Source organism: Octodon degus, unplaced genomic scaffold, assembly GCF_000260255.1.
Source record: "Octodon degus isolate 3935 unplaced genomic scaffold, OctDeg1.0 scaffold00141, whole genome shotgun sequence".
Taxonomy (NCBI): Eukaryota; Metazoa; Chordata; class Mammalia; order Rodentia; family Octodontidae; genus Octodon; species Octodon degus.
Genome location: NW_004524717.1, coordinates 74,789 through 94,788, shown reverse-complemented (window position 1 = coordinate 94,788; position 20,000 = coordinate 74,789). Strand labels below are relative to the sequence as shown.

Genomic DNA, 20,000 nt, shown 5'->3' with positions numbered 1-20,000 from the left:
TGTATTCCCAGCACCAACATTTTTTTATTCATCGCATACCTGAAATCCAAACTTCATTGAATGTCCCATACTGTATCTGGCAGGCCTAAGGACCAGAGACACAGTCTAACTTTGTGGTCTTGTGCTTTTGGAGACTTTGTTACTTTATTTCAGGAAAAGGGATGACAATACCACAAAATAAAAATATTTGCAAATCACGTGTTTATTACCCAATAAAATGCTTTATATTCACAGGCATCATCTCATAAGCGGACTAGTCCTCCTTCATCGTGACTTTTCAAGGAACTGAGTTTTCCAGCCCTTAACAAAGGATGCAGCAGAAAGGAAGCTTTTGTTGCTGGCCACAGCTGAGCACATCCATCAAACAAAGGAAGCATTCAACCCACCCCTCGCATCACAATCACACCAAACACTTAAACAAACTTTGCGCACAGACCAAACCTGACGATGAAATCTGATCAATCTAATCTACTCTTGTAGTTATGAAGTTGTATTTCCTGTGTGTGGCTCCAGGGAGAGGTGGAGAAAAGACACAATAGAAGAGGGAGAGAAGAAAAGGAAAGAAATGGCACTATAAGATTTGCTTTTAACAAACACTGCTGAGGACCAGATGGGTGAGGGGCAGCTCTGGCCCTGGGGAGAACAGATGATGCCTTAAGATACATGAACAATGGCAAAGCAGGCAGGAAGTATCCTGTGGCAGACCTTGCTGTACCTTCAGCATATAGAACAAGATCCAGAAAAAAGCGAAAAAAGCCCCCAGACCTTGGATGGGAGCGCCACAGATGGCCTCCTGAAAGGGATGACTTCCTATGCTATAAGAAAAGTGAGAATGGTTCTGTCAACCAACAGCACCCCAAGGAGGAAGCAGGGCAGGACACAGTCCTGGACTCACACAGGCAAGGCATCGGAGGACAGATCTGGACTGGGGACAGATCTACAAGTTCAGGGGAGAAAGGATGTCCTGGGGGCCAGAGATGGCAGTTGAGCTGCTTCCTCCTCTAAAGATTAGGAGGCTGGGGCTGGGGAGATGGCTCAGTAGAATAAGCACTTTCCTGGCAAGTGCAAGGGCCTGAGTTCAATCCCCAGTTCTGCCAAAATATAAATAAATAAAGATTAGGAGGCTGAGGACAGGAAGGACCCAAAGAAGATTAAGGAAGGTAGCAATGAGAGGAGAACAACCACAACAGAGCAGCCAGCGGAGGAAAGCAGGCCTTGAACTGTCTACTGGACTTGGGGAAAAGGGAGCGCTGGGAGCAGAGGACAAACAGCACAGGGTTAAGGCTTGGATCTGGGGTGAACCAGTGCAAAGACTAAGTGTAGACAGCAACTTCACCAGTAAGGTAAAGAAAGGTATTTGCTAAGTGGAAGCACCATGGGTCCAAGAGGGCTGTTTCAGAGGCATGGGGGAAGCCTCAGGATCTGTATAAAAAGGATGGAACCCTGGGCAGGCGGTGGTGATTACACAGCTGCTGAATGGAAGACAGTCCCAGTGCTAGGGACAAGCACTCCCCAGTGTCTTTGCTCAACCACATCTCCCCAACACCCCATGCCCTTTCCCAGACCCCGATGCCAGGAAGAGGCCATAGTCCAGGTGGTGTGGAGCCCACTTCTGAGCACTCCAGCTTTCACCTGGCTCTTTTACCAAAGGTGTTGAGGTAGGAAAACCACATGGGACAGGAAGAAAGGACTTGACTTCACTTAAGTCACTTAAAAACACACACTGAAGACAAAGAGTCCCCGAGATGATTATTTTAAAGGTTCCACTGAAGTCCTGAGGCACTCTGCAGGCAATGAAGCATTTCCTGGGTGACGAATTTCCAACAGGTCACTGGGGAATTCCACTGCCTCTATATGCCGACCCCCTTCCATTCAGGACAAAAAAATACCTAAAGCAGGCCATGGGTTCAATTCCCAGTACAATAAAGTAAAATAAAAGAAAAAAATAAAGAAAAAGTCTAAGGTAAAAAGAATGGCATGCTAGCCTGCTGGTAGGAGCAGCAGCAACCTAAGGACACATGAGGGAGCCAGAAGCTGGGGACCGCGTCCTGGATCCAACCCGGTCTGTCTCTGCTATCTCCACACGGCAGCAAGCAGCTACCTCAAGTGTGGTCCACGTGGCAACTTGCTAAGAGCAGCAGCATCTCCAGGGGCCATACCAGACTTGCGCAGTCTGAGCCTGCATTTTCCAGGATCACCAGGTGACTCACAGCCCACAGGAGCTGGAAACAAGGTGGGAGGAAGAGCGAGACCAGCTGTCTGTATTGTTGCCCGGTGCACAGATAGTGTGAGAACAAGCGAGTTGCTGAGGGCAGCCATACAGTGGCTACTTTCACCATGCTACCTTACAATTCATAACATTTTTCTGCTTTATTTACCTTTTCTGTAGAACAACAAAGCTGTTTTCCTTTTCTTTATCCATAAGCCTTAATTCTTTAAAGCAGTTTGGCTTCATGCTACCACATCTAGCTGTGTTAGCTTTAATTAATTAATTTATACTTTTGGGTACTGGGAATTGAACTCACCACCTTGTGCTTGCCAGACAGCTGCTGTGCCGCTGAGCTATATCCTCAGCCCCAAATTCTTTACATAACAGTGTGTGAGGAAAAACAAAATATTTTCCACATTCAACATTAGATATGATTGTGTAACTTTCTCGGTTTCGTGATAGCTGTTAACTGATGTGTTAGTGATCCTGGGTTTCTGCAGTGGCTAGAAAGTTTCTTAGAGCATCATCAAGAAAAGCGGCATATAGCTCAGTAGGATAAGCGCCTGCCTAGCAAGTGTAAGGTCCTGAGTTCAATCCCTGGTACCACAAAAGAAGAAAAGAAAGGAAGAAAAGCGGCACATAGTTAGAAGCACACACAGTCACATCTGTAGACAGGTGTTCTTCCACAGGACTGAGCACACTATTTTTCCATGTGGAAGAACAATCTTGCAAATTGAATGCTTTACCACATGCCACAAATTGCAAAGTCAAAAGGCAGGAATCATGGGTTTCTTTTTGTTGTTCATGTTCAGGGTCTCACTATGTAGCTCAGACTCATAGTGATCTTCCAGGTTTCTTTTTTACTGCCTGACAAATAAGAGGAGGGCTTGATAAATACCCATGAATGAATGAATAAACAGCATTTAAATTTGGGTTCTCTTTGCAACACCTTTCCTCTCACTTTCTTCCTCAGCAAGGAGCCTCCAATGCATTCCTGATGGCCAGAAGAGGCCTACACTTGGGGGGTGCCCATGAAAACCTCCCCAGGGCCCTCTTCCACTCAGAACTAAGTTGCTCCCACTCTATCACTAAGAAACTGAACCATAGGTCCTTATCTTGAACAGCTCTAGGGCTCAGGAAGATAAACACTGCACATTTGATAACCCTTACATAAACTAAGGTCTGAGCACAAGTGGCTTCGCGAACAGTTTCCACAGTTTCTTTCTTCCTCTTCCGAGATTGACTTTAAAGGGGTTGAACCTTTCATAACACTTTGCTTGCTGTGCTGTGGGCATGTTTTGGTTAACTTGACTGAAAAAGCAAGAACAAGATTGAGGAAAGCAAGCAACAGAGGTCAGTTACAAAGACAACTAACTGCATTCTAAATAAATTACATGAGATTAGTAGAGGCAGCCAGGGTTGGAGAAAGTCAGACTGGAAAGGCCAGATCCTTTGATGTTGGAAAGTCTGGTTGAAGATTAATCAACCAAGCAGAAAAATGGAATGGGGAAGGAGAATTTATAATAATTTGAGAGGAAGATCAGACACAGCAACCAGTTCACAGGCCTAGAATAACACCCACTACTCATTACACCCTCCTATGGCATGAGGCAAGAGTTTACCAGCTGCTCCCATGATTGATAGTGCAAACACACAAATACACACACACACACACACACAGAAAAATAATAAATAAATGCTCTTTTTCCAAATACTTTATAAACTTGGGCATCTTGGTTGCAGATAACGTCATGACTCTCTTATTCCCAGGTTACAATTCCCACACACAGCAGAGTGGCCTAAGTCAGGTCTCCTCGCAAGGATCCATTGCCTTCCAACCCCACCCAGCACAAATACTCCTTCCTGCAAACCCTGCCTCACCTTCCCTGCAGGGGGCGCTCTCACCTATAGCACTAGGCTCCCGCTCTCATTTACTGTTACTCTGTTTCCCCAGGGAGCCTTGGTTCCTGGAAAACACAGCCCAAGTCTCACTGTATCCCCAGGGCGGGGGCCATCGCCCCGTGCTCACCTCCTTGTGCACGTGTGCACCTTGCTAGGAGTTGCAGGAACCGCTGCTCAAGACCTGGGCTGTTCTGACAAGAGCTGGGTGCAGGAATCACTATGAGCCAGGGAGTGGGCTGCGGATCACCGCCTCCAAGCTCTGCCAGCCACTTCCAGTCACATGTTTTTCATTTATGAAAAGGAATCATACCTCTCCTGCATACTTCTCAGGATTATGAGGAGAAAAATAGAACATGGATCCAAAGGCACTTGAAAATCTGTGAAAGACCACGCACATTCGTAACAATGGTATCAACATCTCAGTGGTGAAAAATAAGGAAGGCGGAGACTTTTGGATGGACAGATAGATGGATAAAGACAGCCCATCTGAAAAAAGCTAGCAGAGGGATAAATCAACTTCAAGTCTTGTCAGCCCTTCCCTCATGTGGAATCTAAGGAGTCTCAATCTAGATAGGTTAAGATTTGAGCAGGAATCAGCCCTATCAATTAACATTTTATCTAATGATTACACATAACTAAATCCCTGGTCCAGAAGCCTGTGACTTCTCTCTCGTGTTTACTTAGCAGCTGTGAGGTACTTTATGACTGATTTAGAATGCCTAACTTTAATATTTAATGCTGTATCTAATAGATTTCCATCAAGACATTGAAAGATCACCCTTACAATGTAAACAGTGATTTTGTTTAAAAAATTTTAAAGGACAAATGAGATTCAAAGCTGGAGGAAAAAAAAATGTGTTCCAAAAGAATAGCTGACAAAATATGAGAGCCTTTTTATCAATATTAAATCCAGCTAAAAACCTAATTTCCATACAAAAATAAATTCTAAAGAAAATAAAAAATGTGTACTAAAAGCCCCTCATATAGTTTGCTCTTTCTTCCAAGAGAGGAATGAGCTGAAAGGACCTACCCTGAGTTTCATTTTCACTAGGCAGAAAACAATGTATAATAAAAGAAAAACAATGTATCCATAAAGGTATGTTGGAGTATTCACACTGTGTGTTCATCAAAGCCATCCAGAGCGGGGAGACTTAATCTTGCTATGGCCATTCCAGCGCGGTTTGGACAAAAGGTGGACGCAGGGCCTGGAGCAGTGCTGCCTCTGGAAAGGGCTCCCTGTGCCCCAGCAGATGGACTGCAAACTTGAGCAGACTGCAGACATCACATCCTCCGCCCTCACCAGTTGATTATGCTATGCCTTCACCATATGCCTCGACATAGCAGAAACATGGAGAAAGAAATGGGAGGTGACAAGAGGCGCCCTGCCAAGCTCAAGCGAAAGACCAGGTTTTGAAGATGCCATCAAAATCCCCATCACCTCCAGTCTCTGACTCCCTGGGAATGTTTTAAATCCCAAAGGCCATCCAACACAAGCCATTTCTTCATGCCACCTTTCAGGAGCAGAAACTGCTCTTTTGAATTACAATATTCAGAATAAAATACTTGCATTTATCTAATAATGTTTTATTTTCCAACCTGGAATAGTCACAGATTTTCTTAATATCAGACACACTAACACAATAATAGATCACTCACCAATCCCAGAATCATCCAAGAGCACAACTTTCTCCTGTTCCATTAAACCCCACATTAATGTGGGACCTACAAGAAGGAATGTGACTCAAGAGTATGCATCATGACCATCACAGCAAGTGTCCTAACTATGAAAAAACCCTTCTCCTTTTATAAAGTATCTATTTTAATATACACAACAGAAAGGCTGTTTGTGTTACTACTTCCATTTGCCTATGCAGAATTCAAAGAAGCCAGAAAAGGGTGTGGAGAACACATTTTCACTAAAAGGGTACTAAGATGTACACATGGGAAGTTTCTAAAAAAAAAAAAAGAAAAAACCAGGCAGTTCTGAAATAGAAAACTTAGGACAGGGCTCAAAAGAAAAGAAATAGAACTGTAAAGAGAGAGACCTCACTCCAACGTACTTCCTTTTTTTTTTAAAATCATTTATTTCATATTAGTCCATGCTCGCAGTACATGGTGTTTACTTTCCTTGTGTGGAGTTAGTACATGGACATAACACCTCCTAGTTCCTTTTTCATGCCATCGCTCTTCCCTTCCTTCATCTCCTAATCCCTTTGCCATTTGAGAAAGATGTATCTCCCTACTTCTATTTTTATTGTGCTCTTTATTTATAATTTGGATTTCTCATATAAGAAAAACCATGTGACACTGTATCCTAAGCTTGCTGCCTTCATCCTAAATGCAGATGGCTGAAATAGCTCAGTTCCATTAAATTCACACATGGCCAAGTATCCTCATCGAAAAGGTCAACTGTATCCCTCGCTCCATGAGGTGATAGTGATTCAGAGTTAATGCTGTTGACACTGGACAGTCCAGGTTTGTGCTGACCGAGCAAGAGTAATCAAGAGTAGGGTTACACCTGGCAGCATGGCCCTCTCATTCACACGCTGTCACCATCAACTTCAGTGAGCAAACCACTGCCACATCCTGAGCTCTCAGAGGTCTGCAAAGGTACAGGCCAGTGGTACCCTCCAGGCAATGCAGTCTCAGGAAGAGGCCTGGGGAGCGAGGCCACGGGAAGCCCCCAGTCTGATGTGCGGTTCATTCTCTAAGAACACTTGACATAAGGAGAGTGAGCTATGGCTCCTGCTACTGCAGTGTGGCAAGTCACACTGGTACCACACGCTTGTTCTATGAAAGGGACCACTGCTGGAGAAATAAGGGAGCAGCCACACCCTGTCTAACTTTTTGGGCACAGCTATTTAAATCTCGAGCCTTTAACTGTTTCCAGCAGACCATCTCCTGGGACACGCCATACTGACTTAAATTTTCTCACTTCTACAATGGACATGTTTGGAACTTTATTATTTTAACACCATGAGAATATTTTGAGGAATTGATTCAATGCAGTGATGATTCACAGGGTTGTAATACAATGTCCCAAGTAACTTCTAGAAGCTGCTTAGGCATTCAGAGATCCTGGCTCTTTTGAACATATCAACACCTGTACCTTTCAACTGGCATGGGTACTTGGGTTGCCTTTAAAGCAAGGAGCTGGCATCCAGAGAGTTCCATATCACCTCAAGCTTGGCACATGACCTCAGTGGAAAGGCTATTTTCTCTTTTTCTTCTTTTCTAGCTCAACTGCAAGCACACACAGGTGCAAACACATGCATGCATAAGTGTGTACACGCTCATGTGCACACACACACATCTGTATCATAGCTTATCTAACAGGTAAGTGATTAAGTGGGATAGTAATTATGGTAACTTGATGTGATAGAACTAATAAAATAAAAACAATTTGTATTAAGATGTTGAAAATAAACAACTAGGTAATGAAAGTTCAATTTTGATTTCTAAAAATGCTTCAACACTCTTTAAGAATGCAAGACATTTATGCCTGGAAAGCAGAATATAAGCACTATATATTTTCATCAGATGCATGTATAAATAAATCTGTCCTCAAAATGGCTAAAATTAAAAAGGCAACACCAAATGCTGATGAGAAAATGGAACAAGAGAAGAATCTTATACATTTTGGTGGGAAACAGAAAGATACAACTACTTTGGAAAAAGTTCTAGCAGTTTCTGATGAAACCAAACACTTACCTACCCTGACACCCAGCAATTATACTTGTAGGTATTTTCTCAAGAAAAAAATGGAATATATGTGCACAGAGATATTGTAATATTCATAGAAACTATATGTACAAATAGCTCAAAGTAGAAACAACTTTAGTGTCCATTAATAGAACAGATACAACCTGCAATAGTCATTCTGTAAAAAACTACTCAGCATTACAAAGGGAGGCAAACTACCATACTGAGAAAATCCACCTGATCCCATTTATATGGAATTCTACAAACAAAAACAAAAACTCATCTATGATAGAAAAGTCAACACAGTGGTTGGCCCTGAACAGGGACAAAGATTTGCTGAATGGGGAATGGGGACAAATCTCTCCCGAGCCCAACTCACCAATTGCAAAGTTCCAAGAGGTTTCTCCTGTGTAAACAGTCTGCAAACACTAATGCCCTTTCAACCCGAGCCAGCAGGTGTAGCCTCAAACCCTGCCCTGCTCTATCTGACCTCCCTAAGCGCTCATCAGGATTATCTGTGTGCATTGCAGTTTCTTTCACACATCTGGATCCCACACATAGCTCCAAGTACCAGGCTTTGCTTTGAGGACATGCTTGGTAAATAGCTGCTCAAGGCCTCTTTCCAAGGGTCAAAGACAAACCGGGACCACACAAGGGACATGGTTGCCTTTCTTCATGAAAAATGACCGGAATGATTACAAGTCCCTTATTTATAATGACAAAATGCCACAATGACCAAAGCAACGTGAAATCCCCCAAGTCAAAGCAGCGCAGTCTGAGGACAAAGCCAATTGTGATACAGAGCTCTGCCCTTCATTGTGTGACTTTGGGAAAGTCGTTTCCCTTCTTTGTGACTAACATTCCTCTTCCATAAAATGAGAACAGTATTTACACCTCAAAGGATTCATGTGAAGGTGAAATAAAATAATCCATCAAGTTGTTTTGCATAGTTTTTAATTCTTATCTGGGGGAACACAGCTATTCTCTTAGACAAGATGGAGCACACAACATTAAATGTAACAGAAATATTATAAATATTCTTACATTGGAAAATTTTATTTATTTATTTATTTATTTATTGGCAGAACTGGGGATTGAACTCAGGCCCTTGCACTTGCCAGAGAAGCACTTATTCCACTGAGCCATCTCCCTAGCCCCTGGAAAATTTAAAAAATCAGTTCTCTAAATAAACTTCACTCTTAGACTTTAAGGATCAAAGTACAAAACTTCAACTTTATGCCCAGCACTTTACAGATAGCCTTTGGTATTACATGAGCTCCCTTACTTTTTTTTTTTTTTTCTAATATGTGCCCATCCTAGGTTCTAAATTCTTAGGGTAATAAGTGGCAAGACGTTGCCAGCCTGCAACCTTGCTTGAGAATTGCCAAGAGCACCCTTGGAAGTCTCCCTTCTCCTCCTCTCGGTCCCCATGGAGGGCATGGCTATAGTGGGTACAGCACATCTTCCATATTGGGGCTGCTTCTGGTGGAGTGCCCAGGCCCTCACTCCTGAAACCTGTGAACATAGGCAAAGGGACTACAGAAGTCATTAAAATCACAGGGAGGTTGTCCTGGATTTTGTGGTAGATCCAGTCTTATCATAGGAACCCTAAACCGAGGAGTTTTCTCTGGGGATGGCCAGAGACACAGCTGAAGAGGAAATCAGAGTGATCTGATCTGAGTGGGGAGGGGGCTTCACATGCTGGTTTAGCATTAGAAGGCACAAGGTGACGAAGATTGCAAGTGGCTTCATGGAGCCAAGAATGGCTCTTGGTGACAGCAGAACAAGGTGTCTCAGTGCTGAATCTGCGAGGAATTAGATGCTGACCTCTTGACTGGCTGCAAGTGGACTCTTCCTAGGGCCTCCCAGAAGGCACAAGGCCTAGCTGGTACTTTTATACTGGCCTCAAGGAGCACCAAGCAAAGCCTCAGCAGAGCCATACAATGCCCAAATGTGGGTCCCTGGAAAGCTGAGACACAGTAAGGTGTTTTGTTAAGGACTTCTGGAAAACTAACACTATGGTTCTTAGAGTATCCAGACCTCTCTGCATGCTTCCCTGGGTGTTCTTCCTCTATGCCTCAGACCATCTTTCACAAACAAGACTTCAAAGCAACCAATTAGCTGTTATCATTAAAACAAATATTTCCTGGAATCTTCCACCTGTGGACTCAGTGCAGCTCTTCTGGACACAAAGAGGCTCTTGTCTGGGGCTGCCTGGCCAGCCCTGCACCGCCAGTTGGCACAGGTGCGAACAGTGTGCTGTGTTCAGCATTTGCCTGAGGACCTCATTTCACACCCTCCTGCAAATGTATCCCGGGAGCCAACAGCAACCTTGAATCCAGCTCCTCAGACCAAAGACAATCCTGAGGGGGTGGCCAGGCCAGCTCACAACAGCAAGATTGTGTCCTAAGCCCTCTCTAGAACCTGTGCCTTCATCAGGACAGCCAAAGATAACAGCTTGGTTAAAGTCATACTTTCCACTCATTAAATTTTTTTTCCAGTATTGGGGCTAAACCCAGGGTCTTCTCACTGATCTCCATCCCAGCTCTTCTTTTACTTTTTTCATTTTGAGAAAGGATATTGCTAAATCTAGTACTAAATTGTCCCAGTTGAGCCTGAACTTATAACCTTTTTTAGTCAGCTTCACAGAGCGCTGAGATTATAGCCACAGATGACCATGCTTGGTTTCTATTCATTCTTCATTGGGTGAGCATTTTATTTATTTAATTAATTAATTAATTTTGCTATATTTTAGGGAAGAGTCTACAGGGTGTTCAGGGTCTCACTACTAGATTGTACTCATAGTGATTTTCCTGTTTACAGCCTTCCAAGTGCTGAGATTACAGGCGTGTGCCACCATGTCCAGTCTCAATCACAGTCTCAGTGCGCCTGGGGGGTGGGGCTAGCACGGCAGGCCTGATGGGTGAGCATTTTTGTTGACCTAAAAGATCTGTCTTTTTCCCACTGGTTTAAGAAATAAAAGAGTTTGTCTCATTCTGTAGCTTTGTTACTACTCTAATTACTGCCCATAAAGAAATTTTTTTTATTTATTTGGATTTATATTTGGATCTAAATTTTTTTTTTTTAAATTTTTGGATCTAAATTTTGCAAGCCCTCTTTTTACTTTTATCTCATAAGAAAGTTTAACCAATGGCCCAGAAAAGTTCTTGTCTAAATTATTAACAAATATTATAATAAGTAATTGTTAAAATTAATGTTATTTATAAAATATTGACAATGTGCATGTGTTTCAATTCTCTCTGTTGAAATAAATTTCCACTAGAGAACACTTTGTTGACCTTTCTTTCCAAAAGTAATGATATGAACTGTGTTTGTGGACCCAATGAACCCGACCACACCATACTCTATCAACATAGAGGCAGAGAGTAAACTTCACCTATTGAAGCTGAGCACTAATATGAATCATCTTATTGACTAAAGACACTTTGAATCAACATGTTCAGTGTGTTTCATTTAGCTCTGCCAAAATGCCATTAAAAATCTTTCCTCTGGCGGGCAATGCTTGTAATCCCAGCACTTGGGAGGCTGAGGCAGGAAGACTGCTTCCAGTCTAAGGCCAGTTGTAACTACAAAGTGAGTTTAAGGTCAGCCTGAACTACACAGTGAAATTGACTGAAAACAAACAAACAAATAATGGGCCAGCCAGATAGTTCAGTGGATTAAAGTGCCAGCTTAGGCAGATGTGGGCCCAGGAGTTCCATCACCTGTGAGGCCTGCAGGCCCCGCTCCCTGGGCATGCTGAGAATGGGCGTGGTATGCGCTTGTAATCCCAGGGCTTGGGAGTCTGAAAACAGGAGGATTACTACAAGTCAGATCTGTGTAGTGAGACCCTGTTGACCCCCATACTAAATACATTAAAAAAAAATAAAAAAACAAATAAATCTTTTCCCCACTACAAATTGAACCGTTTTTCTATTTTAATTCTGAGCTCAAAATATTCAGTCCATAAAACTGAAAATATTACTTTGACTTGAAAATAGTTGGATTTTTTCCTCATTAAATTTATACTTCTTTATTCCTGTGGAATACAGTTTAAAACAAGATATGCACAATAACAAAACAAAGTAAGTTTTTAGAAATGCAATGCTCACTTGTAATCTTCCTGACCATCTTTTCCTATGCTATTTGCTACTTTCCACCATTTCAAAAGATCTTGCCAGTTTTCACATTTGTGCATGTCTTTTTTATACTATATATACAGTGAAGGTTCAAAATATTTAATAAATCTTAACTTTGTATTTGATAATCATATCTTTCTACTCAGATTATATAATGTGAAAAAACTTCGCTACCAATGAGTTTCTAATGGCTGTAGCTTCAGTACCACCCAATCTATGCTGTAGGCAGCTTAAACATCTGATTTCCAAAAGATAACTCTTCAATTCAACTCTCCCATCGTACAAGCATGCAGTGACATGGTACATGCCTATGCTCTCAGGAACAAAAATTCCCTGTGTCCCTGTGGGTAAATCCTTGGACTAAACATTACAGACAACTGATAGCTGGACTTCCAGTTACAGGCATTGGTGGGTTTTATCTTACTCATGGGCTTTGCTAAATTATATAAAAATGACTTTTGTAATGTCCTTCTTTACCTTTTTTTTAAAAATTGTTTTCCAATTGGATTGTAAAATATTAGGAGTAAAGACCTCTAAATCATCAGCTTACACACAAGTGTATTGTCTCTCCCACACAGACTGCCTTTTCATCTGATAAGCATTTGGCACACTGTCTTCACACAGCAAGTGCTGAACGGGAACTTGATTTCAAGAGCAGAAAAAAACAAAGCTGTAGAAGTGAGATGGTATAGTGACCACTTTCATAGTGATGGAAGAGCGTTCTACTGTAGAAGAATAAAAGGTAAAGTTGGGACAGATATGCACTTGAGAGAAACAGGGGGTCTGGGAAGACCATACTTGGCACATTAGATTTCATACTTTGGGGACATGGGAAATACTAAACATTTTTTTTCTGCAGGAGAGAAATATGAAATGGCTTTAAGCAGAGATAATGTGGAAGTGAGCCTCCGCCAAAAGAACAGAATGAAACAAAGAGAGAAAGATAAGCTCTCTAGGAGGACGGTCTAAGTAGTAGAAGAAATTGAGAGTAATGAGTGAATAATACTTGGGGGATATGATGTAATACATTAATGTGCAGGATACCAAGTCTAAAAGTACTACAACTAGGTGATTCTCTCCCTTTCCCACTAACCACTCCCCATCCCCTTTGGTCAAAGTCCAGGAATGGGGAAGCTACGAGCTTCTCTCTGTCCTAGAGGTCAATTCCTGGGGTGGAGACTAAGGCCATGGACATCATCATCTTTCTCCTTCTCCAGGGTGTGAGGTCTGAATCCCATACTACTCCATCAAATTACCAGTGATCCCTTTAGCTGTTGCTCTGAGACCCTCTCCAGTGTCATTTAGGTCCCCTTTCTGGGTTACACTGAACCTCTCACCAAGAGGGAAACTGCAGGAGGCAAAGCAAGTGCACTGTCCTTATGCTCTTTAAAAGGTACAGTACAGCTCGGCATGGAGGCACTTGCCTATAATTGCAGTACTCAGAAGGCTGAGGCAGGAGGATCATTGTGAGTTCAAGAGAACTCTGGGCTACACAGTGACCTCCAGGCCATCCTGAGCTGCATAGCGAGATCCTGTTTCAAAAAACATAAATAAATAAACAGTTCAGTTTGGAGGCTTGTTCTACACTGGTCCTGCTCTGGCCAGCAGGAGGACTTTGTCAAGTGCTCAAATGGTGCATCCCTGGAACCAAAGAGGCTCCACTGCCTAGCATAAGTGGCAAAATATCACAGATAGTGTGAAACATCTCTGAGAAAACCAGGTTACCATTCAAATTTAATATTTCAAGGTACTGAGGGTCCAGGTGACAAGACTGCAACTTTCCTCTACCTCACTTGGTGACTAACAGTTAAATCTGTTACGTTTTCAATCTGAATGGTCTTCAAAAGCTTAGGTGTTAAAAGTTTGGTTCCCAAAACAGCAGTGACCAGAGATGGCACCATTGGGAGGTGACTGGATCGCAATGATTCGGACTTTGTCTATGGATTAGCCATGGATATATCACAGCTGAAGGGTTTAGAATGAGGGATTCTACCGTAAGGGCAAATTTTCTCTCTGCTTTCTGGCAGACATGAAGTGTGCATCTCTCTTCTCCCACAAGCTCCCTACCAGCCAAGCAATATTGCACCAAAACCTCTGAAACCAGGGGCCCAAATCGAGCTTCCTCCTGCAAAAGTCAACTATTATTAGCATTTTGTCATGGCAATGGAAAGCTCACTAACACACTTTTTCAATAAAAAATTACAACTAAACTTGTAGGCAAGCAAGATTTCTAAAAGAGGCTTTTGACAAAGAGTTTCAAAGGCTACCATGTTCTCCCTGCAAGGATGAACTTCAACTCTGGAAGGAACACAGCAGACTTGACTTACCTTGCTTTTGAACAAAGGAGAAGTAGCAACTCACTGATCCTACTTGGCAGAAAATAGTTATTCTGGTGATGGCGAGATGTGTCCTGAGTAGATTTCCAGAGGATTCTACCATGCTTCCATTTTGGAAGAATTCTGCCAACCAGATTCAAGAACTCTAAGCATTTCTCCAAATGGTCATCTTCAGTATCTTGGCTCCAAAAAATGCCTCATATTATACCATTACCTTGACTATGCAGTGTTTCCTTCCACAGTTCCTAAGCATTAGGATCTGTATTAGCCTCCTGTTGCTGCAATAACAATCACTGTATCTCAGTGCCTTAAAATAACATGGATATACTATCGTATGTCCTGCAGCCCAGAAAACCAAAATCAGTCATATTAGGTTAGATTCAAGATTCTAGGAAAGCTGCATTTCTTCTGCAGTTGTATGGGAGAATCACTGCCTTCCTTCCCGTCCTCTATCCCTCAGGACTCAACACTCGACTCTGCTCTCAGGCAGCCAGAGGAGTATCTGCAATCACTCACTGACTTGGACTTTCTGCCTTCACTGTCCCAGAGGGTTGAGTCCATTCTCCTGCTTTCCTTTTATGAGGATCCCTGTGATTATATTGGACCCACCCAAATAATCCCAAGTGATCTTCCCATCTCAAGATCCTTAAGTCTCTTCTGCCATGGAGATTATCATAATCACAGGATCTGGGGATTAGGACGTGGATATCTTTGGAGCCATCCTGCTATCTCTTGCAGGGTCTGTGTCTGCAGAGTATATTACCCCTACTCAGCTTGTTTCTCTTGGCATAGGTTTCCTTGTCATTGGAACAACTAAAATAAACTCGGTCCCTAAGAAATCCTTCTGGCACTAAAACACACTATATAAATGCATTTGTAAAATTACTGCTTATTACTCTGTGAGGCTGAGGCAGAAGAATTATAACTTTGACCCAGCCTGGGCAATTTATCAATTTGGTGAGACCCCGTCTCAAAATTTAAAAATAAAGAGGGGGTGTAGCTCAAGGTAAAGGTCTTGGGTTCAATCCCCAGTCTTGATCTGTGTATTGCAAGGGAGAAAAAGGATCTACCAAGGCGACACTAAAATTTTGAGTTAAGATATGTTGGCTGGAGAAGGACAGAAAATGATGAACTTAGGGTAATTCTGGTACATTGAAACAAAGTGTCTAGTAGTGTATTTGGTATAAAGAAATAGAGCTAAGATACCAGCTAACAGAAAGTCACCCACATAGAAGAGCTAATTACTATAGTCTGTAAGAAGTTATAAATTCTGTAATGAATAAGTGAAAGAAAATGCATTTTTGCAGACTGACTTGAATTTCGGAGGAAGAAAAGTTCACAAATGAAACTTGCTTGATCAGAGGAAGATGGAATCATCTTAAATATGTTGACCAAATTGTTTATTTTAAAATCACTCACAAGAAAACCCTTTCTAAAGTGGATAAGTGCCTTAATTATTTCCTATTTACAAGTCTGACTTTAATTAATGTAAGGCAAGTCATTAATGTAAGGCATGTATTGGTTCACACTGTAGAATTTCTTTTTAAAAAGTTATTTCATACAATTAACTGATCTATTTAGAGTCCTGAAGCTTAATTTTATTTTTTTTCCTGAAGCTTAATTTGAAAATACAGCTACATGTTTGCTGAAACAAGATAATTTAGCTACAACTGTGGTTTTTAAAAGTCCTCAAGTAGTTGGCAAAATCAAATGATTTGTTTTCAGTATTCCTCTATAACCTGGTCAAATTATAACAGCATTGATAGGTATAATTTCCATTAAACATGTTTCACAAAAAGTATATAAGACAAACTCTTCCATATAAATCTCTGAAATATTTCTTTGCAAATTATCCTTCAGTGTACAGTATTACACATGTTGTCCAATTTAGTTTCACATGTTTCTTACTAATGGTTACTCAAGTTACCTATTATTTACCAACAATGATACAATTGCAGGATTTGCTTTATACAGATACATCATTTGTTCAAAATAAATACACAAACTGAGAAATCATCTTTATTTGCAAGGTTAGAAATCCATGTAAAATTTTTCTTCTTTTGGTTAGGGTTTTAAGCCAATAACCTAGAAGTTACAAAGTATTACAGAACAAGTATGACACAAATATAACTTACAAACTGACCACCCCTATGGTCCCAGCTAAAGAGGCTGAGGCCAGAAGATTGCTCAAACCTAGGAATTCAAGTTCAGTATGGGTAACACTGTGAGATCCCCATCTCACAAAGACAAAAATGAAGTCATTTTGAAGACTGCAGAAATCCCCTAGAAACTGCTGTTGCCTCTTCGAAGATGTCACATTTGCCTTGTAATTTAGCCCAGTGTTCTCAAGTCTAATTCCCCCAGGATTCCAGTAGAGGTTATGTGTTTAGTACAATGTCAGCAGAAGCCATGCTTGTCAGCCGACCCTTTCAAAACCCTTCCATCCACTGCTTTAGACTTTTGGATGATCACAGAGGTCTAATAACTGACGTTTGAGTTTGGTAAAGAACAGACCTTTTGGAGAGAAGAGAGGCAGCCAAGCTATTCACTCAAACAACATACTGCAATTTTTCTGAGATGCACAAAAAGTTAGCACATCATTTCAAAACACCTTACTTTAGATAACAGCAACAAAATAAAGATCATACAACAGAATTCTAAGCATGAAGTCCTTCACCTAGCACTGGCCTTTTTTTCTGGCACATAAACAGAATGTTAGGCTTCAAAAATTCATCCCTACAAAGTACATCTGCACAGCCTACTGCTCTTCCAGGACAGCGAGCCCCCTTTGATCCAGCTGCCTCATGCAGTTTGGTAAGTGGCACAAAAAGCCAGTTAGTCAATAGTTTTGAATACTACTGCTCATCTAAAATTCTCATAAAAAGTTAGATACTAAGTACTTCAGAGAAACAGGTCATAAAAACACCCCCACCTCCTCTGGCACTAGTTCTTGCTTCAGACCAATGACATGAAACATGACCAACTGTTATGCTGCAAATCACTTTGCCAAATCAGAGCAGCTACAATAAAAGAATCTGAAGCCAACCTTACATTTTATCTTGTATAGATAAACAGTAAAATATTCCAAGAAATCTTGCAGATGTTAGTTTTCCCAGATGGTATAATATAGATTCATTTCACAAAGAAGGGACCATCGAATCCCACAAATTTAGGTGGAACACTAGAGTGTATGATTTCTGAATGCCTGAGGTCTCTAGTTTTTCCTCAGTTATTTCCAAATGCTGTTAGTGTACAATGTGTGTGTAATGTCTGTCCAAAAGTATGTCTCTTCCACAATAAAACTAAAACTCTTAAAAAATTAGGGTTTGGATGAAGTAAACATTGAATTTTTCTTATTTATTTATTTTTATTTCATTTTTTGTAGCACTGAGGATTAAACTCAGGGCCTCTGCCCTGATCTACATGCCTACTCTTTTAATCTTTTTTTTTTTTGAGATTTCTTGTTAAGTCACTAGGTTGCCCACACTGAGCTCAAACTTGAGATTCTCCTGCTTCACCCTTCCAGAGTTCCGAGACTGCAGATGCATGCCATCACACCCAGCTTGAACTTTTCTTCTTAAAAATGTATGCAATATTCACAACTTCACATTACATTATGGTATATGTATTATCACCCATTCAGCACTATCTGAGCCCCAACTACGTGCAAAGAAAATGGACAATCTGCTGTGGAAAATGTGACATAAAACCAAGTACAGTATTTGACTCCTTGGTATAAAAATAGATCACAGAAAAGATACAAATTAAAAAACTAGAAGACAGTGACAAGTCAAGATGCTTTGCCAAGCTCACTAGGCTAAAGACAACCTTGAATGTCAACAGAGAAATTATTTCCTCAGCAACAAAAGTAGCTGAAAACACTAACGCCAGGTAGTTAAGACCCAGACTTTGGATTCAGCCCCCGGGTTTAACACCTTAAAAGCCATCCTCGGTCTAAATGACAAACCAAGTATGCAATCCAAGGGGAGCAATATTCCACCATACTTGCTTTTCCATCCAAGTCATATTACATACTAAAATACTCCTAGCTATAACATAAATATGCTCACAGGTTAATCATTTCACTACCGTTTTACTGGCTATTCAATTTGGGGGGCTTTAGCAGCAACAGCTCAATTAAATCTAATCTTTGATCTCATAGGTTTTCTTACGATTTTGTCTCTAAATTGAGGTCATGCCTTTCTCTATTTTATAAGTGCATCTACTAGGTGTTCCTCTATATTGCTATTCCAAGTGCAACACAAAAAATTCAATCTGCTCTTTGAAAATAATGGCCTCACTGAGACACAAATATCATATTCATTAAAAACATTCAAAAGCAGTAGGGTAAACACTAAGGCCGCTACAATTCAACCCTGATGATCTAATGTCATAGACATCTATTTCCTACGTAAGGAGACATATGGGTCTTTTTGTACCTTGTCAACAACTCATTTCCATACATATACCTTATTAAATGTACACACAATCCATGTCGGTCATATAGACCTATAGAAGCCATGCTTCTACACAATTCACCAAGTGTTGGTTATGAGAACCTTTCCTTAACATGTAGATAATAAAATAAACTCAGATTGTCGCCAGAGCCTCCTCTTCCTGTCACAACATCGGTGTGGCTGTCCAGGAGTCTCTGATCCCTGGAACTGGTCAGTAGGTGAAAAACCTAAGGCAGGATCCCAGTAGGAGGCTGCGGATGGCGCGCTCCTCCTCCATTCATTGTGTGGGGTCAACTTTGCAGGACGCACACCTTCCTGCCAGGAATCCGGGGTGCACGTGGCTGCAGGGGGCGGCCTCTGGGCTGACCCGCCCGCTAGGCCCAAGGGCCCCGGGAAAGTGGCGCCCTGGGTTGATGCGGATGCTCCTGTACGGGCCTCAATTCCTGCTCTGAGAAGCCCAGCAACGCAGAAACACTCGGTTTTGTCCCCACAAAAGCATGCCAAGGCAGCTACGGGGTTCCCTCAAATAAATTCTGATGTAAAAACAAAACAAAAGACAGGCTGGTGGCCATTCTCAGAAGCGACCACGCTCCTCCACGCCTGGAAAGCTGATTTTCAGAGGCCAAAGATTAGACAAAAGGCACGAGCTGGCGACGCACAAGCATGGAAATGATTTTTTCTAAGTGATCTGGGCCTCCCGGTTCCAATCCTTTCTCCTCTCACCCTGATTCCTAGGCCGCTCAGCAAATCCCTAGGGGTCTGGAAAAGACCTCGGAGAGGGACTGGGCAGGGGACCCCGAAACTTTCCCAAACTGTAACAGGCGGGTGGAGGGCGGCAGCCACGGACTCCAAGTCCCAGGGCACAGGGGGCACCGGGGCGGCGGCCGCCCGGTCCCTGCCACAACAAAAGAGCCATGCGCCGCTTGGCGCCGGTGCAGGGACGCGGCCGGGGCTGGACGCGGGGTGCGGGAGCCCCGGAAACCAAGCCGCGCGTAGCGCCGCGGCGCAGAGGGTAGGACCTTGGCGCACCCCGCCGCGCCCTGCCGCCCCCCGAGCCTCGCCTGCCCGCTCGGAGCGCCGCGGGCTGCAGGCCGGGGCTGCGCAGGCCCCGCGACACAAAGCTCCCGCCGCCGCCGCCCACCGACCTTGGGCGCCTCCGGGCCCCGGCTCCCGCAGCGTCTTGGTCACCGCCTTCCAGACATGGCAGCCCAGCAAGCAGAGCAGCAGCGCCGCGGACCTGCTCATCTCCGCGCCC

General features: G+C 42.5%; 1 protein-coding gene across 4 annotated transcripts in view; it reads right to left on the bottom strand.

Annotated features, from left to right (window-relative positions):
* Fam171a1 (family with sequence similarity 171 member A1) overlaps positions 1-19,994 on the bottom strand; it is a 146,463-nt gene extending 126,469 nt beyond the window's left edge. For all 4 annotated transcript variants that reach the window (XR_002818172.1, XM_004641738.2, XM_023701841.1 and 1 more), the window contains exon 1: positions 19,891-19,994. Coding sequence is in view for 3 of the 4 variants with exons in the window: in XM_004641738.2 (XP_004641795.1) it covers positions 19,891-19,990 (100 nt within the window). In the remaining variant the exon portion in view is untranslated. The remainder of the gene's footprint in view (positions 1-19,890) is intronic.
* Between the last annotated feature and the right edge of the window lie 6 nt (positions 19,995-20,000).